The sequence below is a fragment of the Symphalangus syndactylus genome, chromosome 8, assembly GCF_028878055.3.
Source record: "Symphalangus syndactylus isolate Jambi chromosome 8, NHGRI_mSymSyn1-v2.1_pri, whole genome shotgun sequence".
NCBI lineage: Eukaryota > Metazoa > Chordata > Mammalia > Primates > Hylobatidae > Symphalangus > Symphalangus syndactylus.
The window spans coordinates 14126924-14145834 of record NC_072430.2 but is presented as its reverse complement, the minus strand read 5'-3'; the positions used below and the strand labels follow the sequence as shown (position 1 = coordinate 14145834).

The following is an 18911-nucleotide window of genomic DNA, read 5'->3' as shown; positions in this document are numbered from 1 at the left end:
CTCTGTCTCCAAAAAAAAAAAAAAAAAAAAAAAAATCAGCAACAAGACAAGGATGCCTGCTTTCACCACTGCTATTCAACATGGGACTAGAGGTTCTAGCCAGAGCAATCAGGGAAGAAAAAGAAAGAAAAAGGATTCCAAGTTAGAAAGAAGTAAAGCTATCTCTGTTTGCAGATGACATGATTATACACATAGAAAATCCCAAAGAAAAGTCCACAAAAAAATAAATTCAGCAAAGTTATAGGGTGTAAGATCAACACACACAAGTCAGTTGTATTTCTATACACTAGAAATGAACACACTGAAAAGGAAACTGAAAAAAAAACTTCAATTTACAACAGCATCCAAAAGAATAGCTAGGAATAGTTTAACCAGAGAAGTGAAAAATGTGTACACTATAAATTACAAAACATTGCTGAAAAAATAGCTTAAATAAATGGAACACATCTCATGTTCGTGGAGTAAAAATATTAAGATGGCTGTACTAGGCCAGGTACAGTGGCTCACACCTGTAATCCCAGCACTTTGGGAGGCCAAAGTGGGCGGATCATTTGAGGTCAGGAGTTTGAGACCAGCCTGGCCAACGTGGTGAAACCCCACCTCTACTAAAAATACAAAAATACAAAAATCAGTCAGGTGTGGTGGCAGGCACCTGTAGTCCCAGCTACTTGGGAGGCTGAGGCATGAGAATCACTTGAACCCAGGAAACAAAGGTTGCAGTGAGCCAAGATCGTGCCACTTCACTCCAGCCTAGGCAACAGAGTGAGACTGTCTCCAAAAAAAAAAAAAAAGAAAAAGACATTAATTATGAGGAATGTAAACGATGACAACCCAGAGAACAAGAGAAGACATCTGCACATCGCATCTCTTCACAAGAGCCTGGTATTCAGAACATGCCAGGAGCTCCTACAACCCAGCCACAAAAGGACAAACCACCCACTTCAAAAATGGGCAAAGGCCTTGAGTAGACATTTCTCTAAAGGTGGTATGGAAGTGGCCAACAAGCATATGCAAAGATGCTCAACATAAGTCTTTAGGGAACGCAAATCAAAACCACAATCAGGTACTACTTGATAGCCACTAGGACGACTATTAAAAAGAAGAAAAACAAGAACAAGTATTGGTGAGGATGTGGAGATATGAGAACCCTGACATTGCTGGTAGAATGTAAAATGGTACAACTGCTGCAGAAAACAATTTGGTGGTTTCTCAAAAAGTTAAACATAGAATTACCACATAAATCCAGCAATCCCACTCACAGGCATAAACCTGAATGTGAAAACAGGCACTCAAACACATATGTGTGCACACATGTTCACAGCAGCACCATTCACAACAGCTGAAGGACAGAAACAGCCCAAATGTGCCTCAGGGGAAGAATGGGAAAACAAACTGTGGTCTATCCATGCAAGAGAATATTATTTAGCAATAGAAATGCCAACACTGATACATGCTACAACGGGGGTGAGCCACAAAACAGTATGCCAGGTGAAAGCTATGCACAAAAGGTCAAAACACATTTCTATACGAGAGGCTGGGCATTCTATTTCCACGAAATGTCCAGAACGGGGAAATCACAAAAAATCACTGGCTGCCCAGGTGCTGAGGGGAGGGAGGGACAGGGAGAGAGTGCTTAAAGGGCAGGGGTTTATTTTGAAATGATGAAAATGTCTTTTTTATTATGTTTTAGAGACAAGATCTCACTACACTGCCCAGGCTGGCCTTCAACTCCTCAGGCGATCCTTCCACCTCAGCTTCACTAGTAGCTGGCACTACAGACGTGAACCGTGGCGCCCAGCTGGAGTGGAAATGTTTCTGAATGAGAAAGAGGTGGTGACTGTGCATCTCTATGGATGTACTAAATGTCACTGAGTAGTTTAAAGTAACTTTAAAGTAGTTATTTTGGGCCAGGTGTGCTGGCTCACGCCTGTGATCTGAGCACTTTGGGAGGCCGAGGTAGGAGGACAGCTTGAGCCCAGGAGTTGGGAGACCAGCCTGGGCAACAAAGTGAGACCCTGCCTCTGTATTATCACAAAAATAAAAACAAACAAACAAAAAAATAGTTGTTTTGTGAATTTCACTTAAATTTAAAAGAACAAACAAGGTCATGCAGATGAGACAGGCACTGGCTGCCTCAGGACACAGTACCCTAAGAGGGACACCATGTCCTCTGTATAGTGTGACAGCCTAAGACACACTGCAAATCTCATGACCAGGAAACAGCGGGCAAACTCAAACTCAGCAGCATTCTGTAAAGTAACAGCAGTGCTTGCCACAAAAATGTGACTGTCCCACCAGACAAAGATAGGCTGGGGGCCTGCTGCAGAATAAAGGGTGGAAGAGCAGGATGGACAAAGGACAGAAAAGACAAAGGACTTCCAGAGGAAGAGACGCTGACCTTGGCAGAACCAGCAACATGTGCCAGGCATCTGCGCGTCCTTTCGGCAGCTGATGTTAAAACATCTCAGTGCTGGGGCTGAGATGTGTGGTGGAGAAGTGAGCATGGCCCCTCCGCCTGCATCCCTGCATCCCTCCCTCCAAGGATAGCGCCGGGGGCTAAGCCCTCAGCTCACTCCTCAGCCCTCAGCACTGCAGCTCCCCACCTCCCTCGACTGCATTCTCATCCCCATTCTGCACAGGGGAAACTGAGGCCAGAGCAGTGTGGCTAAGCTGCACACAAGAACGCTGCCAGCCAGAGTGGGACTTGTCCTGGAGGTGGTCCCCACACTCTGACCCCAGCCGCCATCCCAGGGGAGGGGCAGAAGACAGACTAATGTGGAACATCAGCCCAGACCAAAGAGACTGCCATGTATTGCGCTGAAGTACACAAAACAACACAGGGAGTCCAGAGGAAGGAGGCAGGTTGGTGGGAAAGCTTCCGTTCCTCGTGGGGCAGTGTGACAGCCCAGTCCCTAGTCAGCGTTCCCAAAGGAGCTTGGAGTCTGACCAAGAGACTGATGCACGGGCCTCCTGGAGGAGGGGACGGCCACCCCTGCCCCCCCCGTCACCCTCACACCACAAGTGGGGTGCTCCAGAAGGGCTGTGACACCACCCAGGGCCCCAGATCTTCGGGCTGCTTTTCCTCCTGCAGTGGTGGCTCACAGCCTCAGCTCTGGACCCGGGCAAGTCTCACCTCTTTGTCAAAGTCCTGGTCTGGATCGGACATACTTCTCAGAGGCACGGTCACACCAGGCTCCGATCCACCTACAGAACAAGGACAGCTTTCCTCTCAGGGAGAAAGTCAAGAACGGAATCAAATGCCAGGGGTCTCCCCATTCCAGCACCCCCTGCCCCCCACCTCCCCCAGGGCTGCAGGGGCCACGCTTCCTCTGTACCTGATGAGGGCCACGAGATGTAGGGCTTGTTCCTGGATAGAGGCTGTCGAGCCAGGTTGGTGGGGGCGGGGCCTGGCCTTTCCTCCTGGGAGGGGGGCACAGCACTCTGGGCAGAGATAGCAACACATGAGCATGCGTGGTTGACACCCAGCAGGGCCGCCTGCAAAGTTTGTGCAACCTACGGCAGCTGTGGCCTCGTGACCTTGATGAGCAAACTGGGGGCCAGGAGAGCTCTCTGGACTGGACAAGGGCTCTGGACAGTCTGGAACTAAGAACTGGCAATAGCAACTTTAGGCCAGGTCAAATCCTTTATAAAAAGCATACTTTGTTTCTTTGTTTGAGACTGAGTCTTGCTCTGTCCCCCAGGCCGGAGTGCAATGACGCAATCTCGGCTCACTGCAACCTCTGCCTCCTGGGTTCAAGCAATTCTCCTGCCTCAGCCTCCTGAGTAGGTGGGATTACAGGTGCCCACCACCACGCCCAGCTTATTTTTGTAATTTAGTAGAGACAGGGTTTCTCCATGTTGGCCAGGCTGGTCTCAAACTCCTGACCTCAGGTGATCCACTCGCTGTGGCCTCCCAAAGTGCTGGAATTAAGAGGCATGGGCCACCACACCCAGCCTAAAAAACAATTTTTTTTTTTGTTTTTGAAGATGGAGTCTTGCTCTGTCACCCAGGCTGGTGTGCAGTGGTGCAATCTCGGCTCACTGCAAGCTCTGCCTCCCAGGTTCACACCATTCTCCTGCCTCAGCCTCCCGAGTAGCTGGGACTACAGGTGCCCGCCGCCACACCTGGCTAATTTCTTTTTGTATTTTTAGTAGAGACGGGGTTTCACCGTGTTAGCCAGGATGGTCTCGATCTCCTGACCTCGTGATCCGCCCGCCTCGGCCTCCCAAAGTGCTGGGATTACAGGCGTGAGCCACCGTGCCCGGCCAAAAACATACTTCTTTTTTTTTTTTTTTTTTTTGAGACGGAGTCTTTCTCTGTCCCCCAGGCTAGAGTGCAGTGGCGCGATCTCGGCTCACTGCAAGCTCCGCCTCCCGGGTTCACGCCATTCTCCTGCCTCAGCCTCCCGAGTAGCTGGGACTACAGGCGCCCGCCAACACGCCCGGCTAATTTTTTTTTTTGTATTTTTTAGTAGAGACGGGGTTTCACCGTATTAGCCAGGATGGTCTCGATCTCCTGACCTCGTGATCCGCCCGCCTCGGCCTCCCAAAGTGCTGGGATTACAGGCTTGAGCCACCGCGCCCGGCCAAAAACATACTTCTTAAGTAAAAAAGAGAAAGTGTGCTATCTGTTGGTACGAAGGTGTTACTGAGAAATCACCACCTGATGGCAAACGTCCTTAGGAAGCCCTCACAGGCTGAAACGTGGTGGACTCTCCCAAGTACCTGTAGCACCACTGCCCAGGGCGGCCGGAGGCCTGCACAAGAGGCCTCGGGACAGGGAAAGTGCTCGTGAACAGAGCTTCACGGAGACGGGCTTGTGTGGCAGGAGCGCCGGGTCAGAGCACAGTGCCAGCCTCGCGGGCACTGCCTTTGGGACGGTCTTCGCCAACACGGCTGCCCGAGTGGGGAGGAGGGGATGGGGTGCCCTACCCGCCCCATCCTGACCGTGCACGCACCAGAGGCAGGTCCATGAGCACCTGCATGCCGTCGCCTGGGCCCATGTGAGCCACGTGGTTGAAGTTGGTTGGGTTGGAGATCATTTTGGATCTCAATTCTGGGTCTCTAAGCATCTCTCTGGGGAAAGGACACACTTTTGAGATTCGTGGATATGTGAGAATCCTCTTGGCCCCTCCCTAGAGCGAGGCCTGGCAGGCCCCGTGAGGCCCCGCTCCTACCGCCTCTGCTGCAGTCTCTCTTCCTCTGGGACCTTGAAGACGAACCGCCTTTTGCTCCTGGTGCGCAGCATCTGCTTCTTGCTGTTGTCGGAGGTGTCCGGCACGTTGAGAACCGCTCCTGCGGAAGCAGAGCGCACGGTGACGGTGCTGCGGGGCCAGGGACACATGCCCCTCCGACTTCCCTCCACTCCCAGCGCAGAGGAAGGCTCACCCGAGAACTTGCTCTTGAAGTAGATCAAGCGTGGAGGCTCGCAGTTGAGGAGGTTGAGGGTGCCTTCAGAGTTCAGGGGCCTTATCTGGATTGGAAACCAGGGAGGGACAGTAAGCGCGGCCACCCGCAGACTGCACTGGGAGGAGCCCACCCGCACCGGGAGAAGCCCGCCCGCACAGGAGGGCGCCGAGACCGCCTTACCCTCCGCAGACCGATGGTCTGCACCCACTCCATGGTGCGTACATCAAAGACGTCCACGCCATACTCGCTGTACACCGTGACGTGCGTGGGGCTGCAACCTAGCGCAGACGGAGCAGGGCGGGGTGAGCCACAGTGGCTCAGGAACTCACCTGCCCTCGGGCCGGAGGCCATGCCTTGGCACTTGAACAAGTGCAGAGGCGGCAGCACTGCCCTCAGCTGGCTCACGTCACCAAAGACTTCACGTTCCCACTCTGGAATTCATCTTCATTTCAAAGTTTAAACAAACACAATCGATGTTTAAATGCTCCACCATCACTTCCATAACTAATATTTTGAATACTACAGTACAGATGTTGAAGGTGACTTTTAAAAGTCTTTTCATTTAGCTTTCATGAGATGTGATTATCCTGAAAGCTACTAATTCAGGCTCAACACTCTGGAAGTTCAGGTAGGGGCCAACTGTTCAGGATGGTGAGGCTAATTCTTCCGTAGGAGACGGCAAGTCCGGTTTCCAGGTAGGTATTAAAAACCACACAGAAACCACTGCTGACCTCTGGGCAACCACCCTGCCTGTCTGCCCTCCACACTAATGACCCTGGAACCCGGGCTATGGGGGCGTGGGAGGCCCCTCTGCAGCCTGGTCTGAGGGCATATGCAAGCGAGGGTAAGGGCGTCCTGCGGGGAGCTCTGGGGTCCGCGCTGTGCTCCTCACCTGCTCGTCTGTTGGCTTACAGAAGCAACTCCACCCAAGGTGCCACGGATGTGAGACCAAGGACTGCAAAGCCTTTGGCCATTTGGAGTTTAAGGGGCTTTCTCCACGTTTAGAAGAGCAATGACACAGCTGTGCCACGCGACCGGTGAGCGGTGTGCGTCCACCGCTCGGTGCCTCTGCGTGGGTGTTACGCTCACTGCCCCCACAGCCCCTCAGCGTGGCTTGGCTCCTGGCCATCAGCTTGCAGAAACGCAGAGCTGGGAGGCGGCAAGCCCCAAATGCCAGGGAGCTCCAGCTCAGTGCTCGTTCCTGGCTCTTCTGCCTCCAGAGTTCAAGGTTAATCCTGCATCATGACACACCTCACTGCCTGAAGATGCATTTTAAAAGCCTTCTGCTCTGTTTCTATCACAGATTCCAAACAGGCTACAAGATCAGGACTTTTCTTCTGAATACAAAAAGGGAAATCAAACAGGGTTTGCAAAAAAGACACAAGATTCTGGCCTGGTCACCAAACTGTTTCTGAAGGAGCATTTCAGATGCACCTGTGAGGCCTCTGAGACCCACGTTAAAAGCAGCCCCAGAAACTGCCTTTCAGGGAACCACTCTCCACACAGCGGCTTCCGGGAAGGCCCCTGCCTACCGAGTATGTGGGGATTCGCTTGCGAGGCACCAGGAAGAAGCCTAGTTTGCTGACTCCGTGATAAACAGATGCCCAGTGAAAAGATTCTAGTCAAACAGATTCTAGTGAAAGGAACACGGACTCTGGAGCCTGACAGATGTGACATGTGACTGATAGAGGGCACGCGGCCTCTGTGGCCTTCAGCTGCCTCCTCTCCAACAGGGCCGATGACACCTGCCCTAAGGGACGGGGAGGGGCAGGGGAGGCCACCCACGCAGGCACTAGCACAGGGCGCAGAATGAGCAGTTCTGCATCCTACAGGTGATGGAATTATTTCTGACCAGCTCTGAAACTCATCTGCATCTGCACTGTGCCCGCAGGAGAGGAGACCCACCAAGGCGGAGAACCCAGGAACTTCAGGTGTCTATGCCAGACACGTGTGGCCAGGATTATAAATACATTGCACTAAGTGACCTGGGTCCTCTTCAACGTTACGCTTTGCAAAGATGTAAATCCTGTGTGGTTTTAAACCCTGCGCTAGCTGCCTATGAAAAGGGGGTGTTGGTGGGGGGAAGAGTCCAGGACAAGGGGTGCTGAGGCAGTGGGACTGGCCCCTTCCTGCACCTCACTGCAGGCCCATGGCCCGGCCCCACTGCCCACACACATCTGCTGTGGTGTGGCCATCGGGATGGAGCCGGGACACACTGCAGTAAGCCCATGGGTGGAGGCTGGCTGTGCACCTCACAGGCCTGGGGTCTAGCCACGACATCCTGGGCATGACGCCGTCTCAGCAAGGCCGACAATGGTGCAAAGGGGTTTAGCTTCAGGTAACTGAATAAGAACGTAATTCCCCACCTCTTTGCCCCGTTACCCCCATCTGCCCGGCTCGTCTTCCTCCCGGCCTCCTCTTGATCTGTGGATTTGATGGTGCAGACTACTCTGATAGATCAAATGGAGGGATTCTGAAGTTTAAAATTTCCTTTCCGTTTTAAGAGACAGGGTCTCACTCTGTCTCCCAGGCTAGAGTGTAATGGTGTGATCATGGCTCACTGCAACCTCCGTCTCCTGGGCTCAAGCAATCCTCCTGTCTCAGCCTCCCAAGTAGCTGGGACTACAGGCATGTGGCACTGTGTCTGGCTAGTTTGTTTTTGAGACAGAGTCTCGCTCTGTTGCCCAGGCTAGAGTGCAGTGGCACGATCTCGGCTCACTACAACCTCTGCGTCCTGGGTGCAAGCAATTCTCTTGCCTCAGCCTCCTGAGTAGCTGGGACTACAGGCGTGTGGCACCGTGCCTGGCCAGTATTGTTTGTTTGGGACGGAGTCTCACTCTGTTGTCCAGGCTGGAGTGCAGTGGCGGGATCTCGGCTCACTGCAACCTCCGTGTCCTGGGTTCAAGCGATTCTCCTGCCTCAGCCTCCTGAGTAGCTGGGATTACAGGTGCCTGCCACCACGCCCGGCTAATTTTTTTGTATTTTTAGTAGAGATGGGGTTTCCACCCTATTAGCCAGGATGGTCTCGATCTCCTAACCTCGTGATCCACCCGCCTTGGCCTCCCAAAGTGCTGGGATTACAGGTGTGAGCCATGTTTTGTTATTTAGTAGAGATGAGGCTGGTATCGAACTTCTGAGCTCAAGTGAGCCTCCTACCTCAGCCTTGCACAGTGCTGGCATTACAGGTGTGAGCCACCGCTCTCCACCCGGTTTAAGGTTTTAAAAGCAATCAGACAGTGGGCCAGTTGGGAAGTGTCCACTGGTCCTACTTTTCCCCAGCGCCACCATTCACAGAGAAAGTCACGCCAACTAAGCGAATTAAGTGACCCAACTGTTTGAAAAACAGCTCCTACCACTTTCAGAAAATACTTGTCCCTAGAGGGACTGTAACTTAGCCACCAGAGGTGAATTATTTTCTGGCCACCGAAACCCCTCAAGCTTATCTTTACTACTGTGTAAGCTTCCGTATTATCACGAGGAAGGCCTTTTCAATGAAAGATGAATGCCACGCCCCGTTCTCAGTTCGCGGAGCCCTTCTGCCCAAGGGCCTATGGCCGCCGACGGGGTCTTCTGCTGAGGCCTCTGGAAGAACCGGCCCCATGTGCTCAGGGAGAGAGGCTGCTGAGCCCGCCTACTGCTGGTCTGAGACGTGAGATCTGAACCATGCTCTCTGCTGTGGGCTGTCATGGGGCCCACCTCTCCCGATGCTCTGTGACTACTCAACTAAGGGACTGGAAGACAAACCAAAGCAAAATCGAACACATGCTGACTGTCGGTGGGAAAAGCAGCAACAGGGATATGCAACAGAAAACATATACATACTACAGGCGACAGGAGCCGCAGGCCACATGAGCTCCTGCGCGCGTGCCCTCCGGCCTTGCGGGTCCACGTACAGTCCCATGTGGCTGAAGCAAAGCAGGTACTCCTCGCTTTCGAGCTCCACAGCACAAAGGGCATCAAAAGACTGTTGTGAGAGGAACGCAAGCGAGGGGTCATTGGGATTTACCAGGTTTAGAGGCTGCCCGTCCCCCTGGATGCTCAGCAGGCAGAACCCAGAAGGGTAGCCCACACAGAGCCTGTCCCTGAGCACCGCCAGGCACTGCACGCTGCCAGGAGCCACAATCTCATTGAACTTTCTGTGGAATGGCTTCGTTCTCTGGATCTCATAGCAAAGGATCAGCCGTTTCACGGCCACAAACAGGCAGGTGCCAGAGTTCCTCTTGAGTGTGGCCGTGGCCATGAGCTGGCAGCCTTTGGTTTCTGGAAGCTTGATGTCAAAACTGCCTTCCGCTCCATCCAGGGACGCCCACGGATAGAGGTGCACGTGGTGGTTCCGGCCACAGAGGAGGATTACGATCTTCTCCCTGGGAGCAAGCTCGATCTGGTGGACCTTCTTACAGTCGGCGGCACGGACGATCACTGTGGCAAGGAGGACAAGAGCATGAGGCTGACGGACAGCCAGCAGCTCACAGGGGCTGACGGCCTTGGCTAAAGACTTGCCTGGAACACTCTGGGGCCCTCCCCTGGGCTCCCTTCCTATGTGCGCAGCCCGAGGCCAGCCCTGAGCCCGTCCCTGCCCACAGAGCCAGCAGCTTGAGCGCCCCCCGGAGAAGCTGCCTCACACATGCACAGCGCGCTCTTGGGGCAGCCTTGGGGGCTGGTCCGAAGACTCCTCTGCCTCTGCTGCTGTGCACACCCCTCAGAGCACCAGGGCTCCAGCTGGGCAGTGCTTCCACCTGGGTCCTCGTGCAGCAAGGCCCTGGGGTGATGTGGGCCTCCTTCCAGCTCATCCCCGAACCAGAGGGCCCTCGCGCTGCACATGAGGGACAAAGAGCTGTCCCCAACCCGCTGGGACCCTGAGACAAATCCTCTGAAGACGCCGCCCTCACACGGCCCCCAGTGAAGACGCCGCCCTCACACGGCCCCCAGTGAAGACACTGCCCTCACACTCACACGGCCCCCAGGCTAACCCAAGCCCCTCGCTTGCTCAGATCTCCCAACAGAGCTGCCAGGCTACGGCCTCACCCAGCGGTTGCCCCACCCTTCTCGCTTCATGGCCATCACGTGCAGAGCTGCTGGGCCTGTCGGGAAAGGACTACCGCTCACATGAAATGTCGCTGCATTCCTTGAGGGATGCTCCCCCGGGCCCCTGCCCCCTGCCCAGGGCCAGCTCCAGTCTCCTGACGTTTCTGCTCCTAGACCCAGGGCGCTGGAGAGGGTGCATGCCAGGATACCTTTGCCCTTCCTCACTGGGAAGACTGAAGTGTCAAAATTAGAAGCAAAGAAACTAAAGCTTCTCAAAGTGAAGCTTCAGCACATGTGGGAAATCTGCAGCTGTTCCTCCTCCCAGGGGGCTTTCCTTGACCCACCCCCCAACTCCCGCTCAGTGCTCCCCTTGAAGAACTCGATGGACGTGATATGCAACTTAGTACCACGTCGCCATGCACTTGATGCTGGTCTTCACGGCACACTGGCCCCTCCGGCGCCTTCATCAAGCGCATTTGTCTTAACCCTTAGGAGCTACTGACCCTGTGCTGTCTGCAGAGACCAGGCTGGGCCTGGGACGGCCCAGGCTGGAAACGCCCTGCTCACTCACCATCTCGGGTGACCTCTATGACATACAGCCCTTCTTCTAGGCCGACTGCAATCCTGTCTGCATCTGTGGAGGGGTAAGTAACATACACAAAGTCAGTACAGCTGACCGTGAACAATATGGGTTTGAATGCGTGGGTGGGCTCATTCACAGATATTCATAGATACTTTTCAACCATATGTGGATGAGAATACAGCATTCCAGGGATGTGACACTTCAGTATCAGACTTCCTATCTACACGAACTCCACAGGGCCGGCTGACTGTGGGATTGAGTCCACAAGGATTTGGGTGTGTGTGGGGCTCCTGGAGCTGACCCCCAGGCTTAGCCGGGGCCGACTGTACCGTCTGCACAGGTCATCTGCTTTTTTTTTTTTTTTTTTGAGACGGAGTCTCGGTCTGTCGCCTAGGCTGGAGTGCAGTGGTGTGATCTCGGCTCACTGCAAGCTCCGCCTCCCAGGTTCATGCCATTCTCCCACCTCAGCCTCCCAAGCAGCTGGGACTACAGGCGCTCGCCACCACGCCTAGCTAATTTTTTGTATTTTTTTTTTTTTTTTTTTTAGTAGAGACAGGGTTTTACGGTGTTAGCCAGGATGGTCTTGATCTCCTGACCTTGTGATCCGCCCACCTCGGCCTCCCAAAGTGCTGGGATTACAGGCATGAGCCACCGTGCCCAGCCTCGTCTGCTTCTTAACATGTGTGGAGAAACTGTCAAGAACCCAAATGGACAATGCGCCTGTGACCTTCATCTGATTTTCATATGGGCACTGCAGCGCCGCCGGAAGTGCTTTGCTTCAGACACCTGAAGGACACAGCCTTTGGGACGTACCCACGATGGCAGCTGTCAGGACGGCCTTGATGAGAGGCAGGGAGCTGTCGTAGGCTTCCAAGGGAACGTGCACGACCTGATTCCTCAGCCGGTTTTTATGAAGGATGGACTGGAGTCCTTCTAGAATCCCAACCCACTTCCTCTTCTCATTCTCATTTTCTGTCAGAATGAGCAGCGAGCTGGTCTTAGAAGGTGCACCTAAGAGAGAGGCCGTCACCTTCATGACAGGAAACAGAAGAGAAAAGAGAAGTCATCAAACGCCAAAGCCGCACACAGCTGCCATGGCCCTGCTGGAGCCACGCACCCCAGGAGCAAGGGGGGCTGATGTGCTTCCCAGGCGGGGACCCCTGACTCCACCTCACTGGGCACCTTGCAGGGGCTCCTGCAGCAGGACACGGAAGGGGCAGGGTTCTAAATGGGCCCGTGAGATCGCTTCCTGGTCCCATTTTCGTTAATTCTGTTTTTGTCAAAACTATGAGTAGCTGCCTAATTTAAATCTGCTTTCTTGAATAATCATTATAAAAGCAGATTCTGAAAATGTGTGCAGGAAAAGCAGATCTCAAAAACACTGGCCCAAATCATGCCTCCCTGTGAGCAGCCTCTGAGCACGCATGCTACCAAATGACCATCGTTCCAGTAACAGTGATGGCAATTTCCTGTACTGTGTATGAGAGGTGGTTTCTGAATAGAGCTGTGATTTAGTAAAAGCTAATTTATAGACTTAGTTTTGTTGTCAACTAAAATTTTACTGGGTTTATAAAAAAATTCCCAGTGGAGGGGGCTGGAGGGTTTCCTTCCCCAGTTCACAGTCTTCTAGGAACGTCCTAATGCTACAATGACTAACACTGACTCAGTGAGGGGCTCACTCAGCCAACAAAAACACTGGCTCCAATTGGCTGGGGGGCACTGGAGTGGCACCTTCATGCCTAACCCGCCACAGCACCCGCCTGGCAGCGCACACGCTGTGAGAACAGTGGCCGGGACGTGGACTGGGTGGAAGAGGAGTTTCCGATGTAGGAGAAGGGAGGGTCAGTGAAGTGGGGTGTCTGGGAAGAAGCCAGCCAGGAGGCTCCCCGAGACGGGCACAGGCTGCTACTTGGCCAGGATGGGACACCCAAGGACCTGGAGCCAGGCTGGAAGCTGAGACCCGAGGGCCACACTGGAGGTGCGCTGATGGCTGCCGTGGCACAATGACATGCCTGGAATAATCAGTTTTAACCATGTGCTTTGTTAAAAAGATTAATGAAAAATTCATACCCTGAATATACATGGAATATCTCGACGTGTAGCATGAATGACATCTGAGGCCAGGACTGAGCTCACGGAAAACTCGTCATCTCTGGTAAGAAAGAAACGTTGACCCAGCTGGGAGACACGCACACAGGGCCCAAGGCCCTCCCACGCCCTGCCTGCACCCTGCCTGCCATGTCCTTCCACCACCGTGTTCTGCAGTGGAGGGCGGGTCCCTCACCCCCCAAGATGTAAGAAACACAGGTAGGACCAACAAACAACTCAAGACTCTGGCAGGTGTTTCAGGGCTTAGGGATGCCAGAAGGGAAGCCCCGGAGCCTCATCTGCTGTGCTGGTGCCTCCAGACTATGCCAGTTACAGATGACTCGATTTGCACTTGGCACAGCCAGGCAGTCCCTCCACAGCCAAGTGCAGAGGAGAAGTGGGGTGAGGGGAGTGGGAGGGAGGTGGGGGGGTGATGGGAGGGGGAGTGGGAGGGAGGGGGGGTGGGTGTGGAGGTGAGGGGGAAGAGGGGGATGGGGGTGGGTGTGGAGGTGAGGGGGAAGAGGGGGATGGGGGTGGGTGTGGAGGTGAGGGGGAAGAGGGGGATGGGGGTGGGTATGGAGGTGAGGGGGGAGTGGGGGGTGGGTATGGAGGTGAGGGGGGAGTGGGGGGTGGGGTGGGTGTGGAGGTGAGATGGGAGTGGGGGGTGGGGTGGGTGTGGAGGTGAGAGGGGAGTGGGGGGTGGGGTGGGTGTGGAAGTGAGAGGGGCAGTGGGATGTGGGGTCAGTGTGGAAGTGCTGTTCTGAAGAGGTTCCCTCTAGAGTGCTGAGCCCTCCGATGGGGCCCCTGACTTGGGCTTATGGGGTGAGTGGAGGTGAGAGGGGAGTCGGGGGTGGGGTGGGTGTGGAGGTGAGAGGGGGTGGGGGAGTAGGGGGTGGGTGTGGAGGTGGGGGGTGGGTGTGGAGGTGAGGGGTGGGGGAGTAGGGGGTGGGTTTGGAGGTGAGGGGTGGGGGAGTGGGGGGTGGGTTTGGAGGTGAGGGGTGGGGGAGTGGGGGGTGGGTTTGGAGGTGAGGGGTGGGGGAGTGGGGGGTGGGTTTGGAGGTGGGGGATGGGGAGTGGGTTTGGAGGTGGGGGAGTTGGGGGTGGTGTGGGTGTGGAGGTGAGAGGGGAGTGGGGGGTGGGTGTGCAGGTGAGGGGAGTGGGGGGTGGGTGTGGAGGTGAGAGGGGAGTGGGGGGTGGGTGTGGAGGTGAGAGGGGAGTGGGGGGTGGGTGTGGAGGTGAGAGGGGAGTGGGGGGTGGGTGTGGAGGTGAGAGGGGGGTGGGGGGTGGGGGGTGGGGTCAATGTGGAAGTGCTATTCTGAAGAGGTTCCCTGAAGAGTGCTGAGCCCTCCGATGGGGCCCCCAACTTGGGCTCATGCCAACTTTTTGTCTACCAGTGGCTCATCACCAGGCCAGGGGCACACCTGTGCACAGCCAGGGACTGGCGGGTGCCCCGGGGGGAGGGGCATGGAAAGTGGAGTATGCTGCCAGGTGCTCCCGACTCACACTTGCTGTCCTCAGGGTACCCACCCAGCAGCCCTGCCCCAAGAGCCAATGCTACAGATAGAGTCTCCAGCCCCTGCCTGAGCCCAGAGCAGTCCTGCGTGCACCACACAAGAGACGGTGCATGGGCACTGCACAGAGATGACACACAGGCGCTAGCACGGCTCCCTGTGCAGGCCCTGGGCTGAGCCACGCCTCTTAGTGATGCGTTTACCTTCACGACACTCCACATGCCAGTAACACGACCACTGTCCTCATCTCACAAGCAGATGAGCCACAGATGTCAACTCCAAGAGAAAGTGGGAAGGAGGCCCCGCCTGCTCCTGCAGCTGACACTGGGTGGCACTGAGACAGGGTCACACAGCAAAGGCTACAGCCACACACACCCACACGGCCCACGGCTCCAGACTTCTTCCACACGCCAAGAGCACCTGCCACGGTCTCTAAAATGCACAGAAGGCTGTGGGCTGCATAGCTTTTCTCTGGGATATCTTCTGCTTGTTCTTGGGCATGTGGTTTTCTTATGTTAAATTAATCCCCTGTGGCAAACTTTTCAATGCAAACACATGCGAGGCAGGAAGCGTCTACAGCGCTCATGTTCCTGTGCACGCAGGCCCATATGCACGTCTGTTCATATGCATGTGAGCGCTTTAAGTCATGACTAAGCTGTACCCATTTTTGCAACTGTACAATAATGAAGCAGGTGAAGTATAAATGAGGTGAAAGATTACTAAGGAACACACTGTCCTTTCGGCTAAAGATAGACAAGGAAGATTCACAGAGCGAGGACAGGTCTGCACAAACGCAGACCTGAGATCCAAGACTTGGCTCGCAATGACACCAGGCTGGGTGGATTTTCCTTCAGGCAGATCATACAGGAAGAGCTTGCAGTCACAGACGACTGCATATGCGCGCTGCCATCCCTTCTTCACCCCCGTGGGCTTTGGGACCTATGAATAAAAACAAACAGTGGCCATGTTCCACCAGGCCAGGCAGGCCGCCAGGCCCCATTACACTCATTCACAATCTCCTTCCAGCTGCCAGGCTGGCGGCAAAGCTGTTTGGACAGAGGGGTATTTGCCCAAGAAGGCTCAAGGCATTGCTGGGGAGGGGTCCATGCGTGGCAGCAGATGGTGCCAGGGAAAGCTGGCAGCTCAGCCAACGCTGCATCTACCCCATGCAGGGTGCTGTGGTACACGTAGCCCGAGAGTCTCTTAGAGGTAGGCCTGGCACAGTGGCTTTCAGACTGAGCTTCTGCCCGCTGGCTGGACACTCAGCCCAGGATGGACTCTGAGTAAGCGTCTGCATGGAGGCCTCGGGATGCCCAGGCCATTCAGAACAGCAGCTGCGCTGACCTGATGGCCTCAGTGCCCAGGAGGGGAGGCCTCCTAGGACTGGCACCAGGCCTGCCTGCCATAGCAAGGGGCTGCTTTCGAGAGTGGCTGGGCACGGCTACTGGTCCCTGCACCTCACAGGCACCAAGGGCTGAGAGGCGGAGATGAAGCTGCCTACCTTGACATGGCCTTTGTAGGCTGTTCCGATGCCTCGCTGCACATCCACGCCCAGAGGCCTCTTGGACTGCTCAGGAGGTATTGGGCACACCTGGGGGGCACTGTCTTTGCAGGACACGTGGCAAGCAAAGGAACACACTGAAAGAGACCAAGAACACTGCCTTCAAAGCTTGCTGCCTACAGAGAAGTCACTGCAGAACCTATGCCCTGAGGAGGCAATTTAATAATTACCAGGTCTCGCCTGGAATCCCAGCATTTTCGGAGGCTGAGGTGGGCAGACCACTTGAGGTCAGGAGTTTGAGACCAGCCTGGTCAACATGGTGAAATCCCGCCTTTATTAAAAATACAAAAATTAGCCAGGCGTGGTGAAGCGCACCTGTCAGGAGAATTGCCTGAGCCCGGGAGGCGGAGGTTGCAGTGAGCTGAGATCACACCATTGCACTCCAGCCTGGGCCACAGAGTGAGGCTCGGTCTCAAAACAAAACAAACAAACAAAAAATAATGACCAAGTCTCACATCAAGTCCAGACATCCAAGAAGGTAAAAACAGTTGCAGGGCAGAATCCACACAAAAGCTCAGGGATTCTGGCACTGAATGCGTCTTCAGCATGCGCACAGGTAAAGGACCCACAGCAGAAGCCTGCCTCCATGCTGTCCCTGCCAGCCCGGGCTGCCTCCCGCACGGGTGAGTTTCTACACGGCAGTTCAGGCCAACAGTCATGGGGATGCAGGGTCTTGGCAGCCAGTCAAAATGTGCATGAGTTGAAATAACAAAAAAACAATGCTTCTGCTATAATGTAGGATGAAGGGCGACTCTGCTCACAGACCCATGGTCAGGAAGGCGTGAGTGCTCAGAGCCAGTGCAGGTCTGGGCTCCAGGACCCTCCCGCAGCACTGGGTGGCTTGGGGTGTTGCTCATCTGTGAAATGGGGCAATCACTGAGGGGGTAAGAGCATGTTGAATCCCAGCACATGGCAAGAGCACAAGATACAGCCTTAAAATGACGATGGGCTGGGTGCGGTGGCTCACACCTGTATTCCCAGCACTTTGGGAGGCCGAGGCAGGTGGATCACTTGAGGTCAGGAGTTCGAGACCAGCCTGGCCAACATGGCGAAACCCCACCTCTACTAAGAACACAAAAATTAGCTGGGCATGGTGGCGTGCGCCTGTCCCCAGCTACTTGGGCGGATGAGGCAGGAGAATCACTTGAATCTGGGAGGCAGCAGTTGCAGTAAGCTGAAATTGAGCCACTGCACTCCAGCCTGGGCAAGAGTCAAACTCCATCTCAAAAAGAAAAAGAAAAAAAGAAAAAAAATACAAATGATGACCAGAAGCAGAGACAAATAATTGTGGTTATCTCTAGGTAATCTGATAGTGGAAGGTTTTACACAATTATTTTTCCTCTCTGATTTTCTAGAACAGCTGCAGATGACACACTTTGTAATAATTCTCAATAGATGATTTGGGTCACCACAGAGGCGCACAGCACACTGGAGCCCCCAGCACAGCAGGGATCCACAGTTCCACAGACCTTTACTGAGGATTTGTAAAAATAAACCTGCCAGGCTGGGTGCAGTGGCTCACGCCTGTAATCCCAGCACTTCGGGAGGCTAAGGCGGGAGATCACTTGAGTCCCAGAGTTCAAGACCAGCCTGGCAAACAAAGTGAGACCCCCTACTCTCCACAAAAAAATTTAAAAATAGCCAGGCATGGTGGTGGTGTGTGTGTCTGTGGTCCCAACTACTTGAGAGGCTGAGACAAGGGAATCGCTTGAGCTGACCTGTTATTGCACCACTGCACTCCAGTCTGAGCGAGAGTAAGACCCTATCCCCCCACCCCTCCCCCTGCAAAACAACCCTGTCCTCAAATCATGCCAACTACACTTCACTTTAGTTTGGTTTGCTTGCATAAGGGCTGCCCTGGAGCCGGCTGGTGCCCTGAGCTGCAGGGGTGTGGGGCTGTGCACGCTGACCCTGGGAACTGCAACGACACTCACCCTCACAGGCGTAGCCCTGCCGGATCAGCCCAACCATCAGGGAGGTGCAGTGGCTGCACTGAGTAGGGCTGGAGAAGGACTTGATGCTGAACTGGTGAGCTTTTGGCTGGAAGGAGAAAATCAAGAACACTGAGGTGAACCATGGACTCTTGAGAAGAGTCAGATCAATCTGCCTGTGATCCAGTTTATACACAGCTTGGGCATCATCCTGAAAAGGTGGAAATGTGCAAGTTCTGGTCTTGGTCTACATGTTCCCTAACAGGGCTCATCAAATAGTGGGGAAAACCACCTACGAGCTTGAGCCAGAGATAGGCCAACAAATACTTCCTTCAGTGGGAGGGCACTGCTACCAAAAAGCAAGGTCAGCCGGGCCAGAGCGCCGAGGTGGCGTGGCCAATGCTCTTTCTGGCTCACGCTCCTTGCCTCCTGGAGACCAGCACCAACTGGCTCTTGGGGGCCGACCTGGGGCCACATTTGGGTTGGGCTGCACACAGGCCCTGCATGTGTCCAAGAGACACCCAAGAATCACCTACAAGAGAACAGTTCATAACAGCAAACGCCTGGAAAGGCTCATGGTCCCTCATCAGGAGTGGACACATTGTGAACCCAGCGGCAATTGTAGCAGCCCCAAGGCTGAATGGAGGGGCGTGGTGCAGGCCATGCGGGACCGCCTGTTTACGAAGCTCAGGCGCAGCAGAGACCAATACGATCCTCAGCAGGACACAGATGTGGGTGAGACCACTTGCAAGAAGTAGGGGAGTGACCGACACAAACTCCAGAGAGCTGTGGGGGAAGAGGCT

General features: G+C 54.5%; 1 protein-coding gene across 3 annotated transcripts in view; it reads right to left on the bottom strand.

Annotated features, from left to right (window-relative positions):
* CDC42BPB (CDC42 binding protein kinase beta) overlaps positions 1-18911 on the bottom strand; it is a 123672-nt gene that overhangs the window by 2566 nt on the left and 102195 nt on the right. For 2 of the 3 annotated variants that reach the window (XM_055288085.2, XM_055288086.2), the window contains 13 exons: positions 18112-18217; positions 16118-16254; positions 15416-15555; positions 13088-13169; positions 11831-12047; positions 11006-11068; positions 9232-9828; positions 5590-5687; positions 5389-5473; positions 5178-5295; positions 4959-5076; positions 3336-3441; positions 3134-3204 (listed from right to left, as the gene is read on the bottom strand). In XM_055288085.2, coding sequence (XP_055144060.1) covers positions 3134-3204; positions 3336-3441; positions 4959-5076; positions 5178-5295; positions 5389-5473; positions 5590-5687; positions 9232-9828; positions 11006-11068; positions 11831-12047; positions 13088-13169; positions 15416-15555; positions 16118-16254; positions 18112-18217 — 1938 coding nt within the window. Of the gene's footprint in view, positions 1-3133; positions 3205-3335; positions 3442-4958; positions 5077-5177; positions 5296-5388; positions 5474-5589; positions 5688-9231; positions 9829-11005; positions 11069-11830; positions 12048-13087; positions 13170-15415; positions 15556-16117; positions 16255-18111; positions 18218-18911 lie in introns of those variants that run through there. The other variant, XR_008659320.2, reaches the window with a different exon arrangement.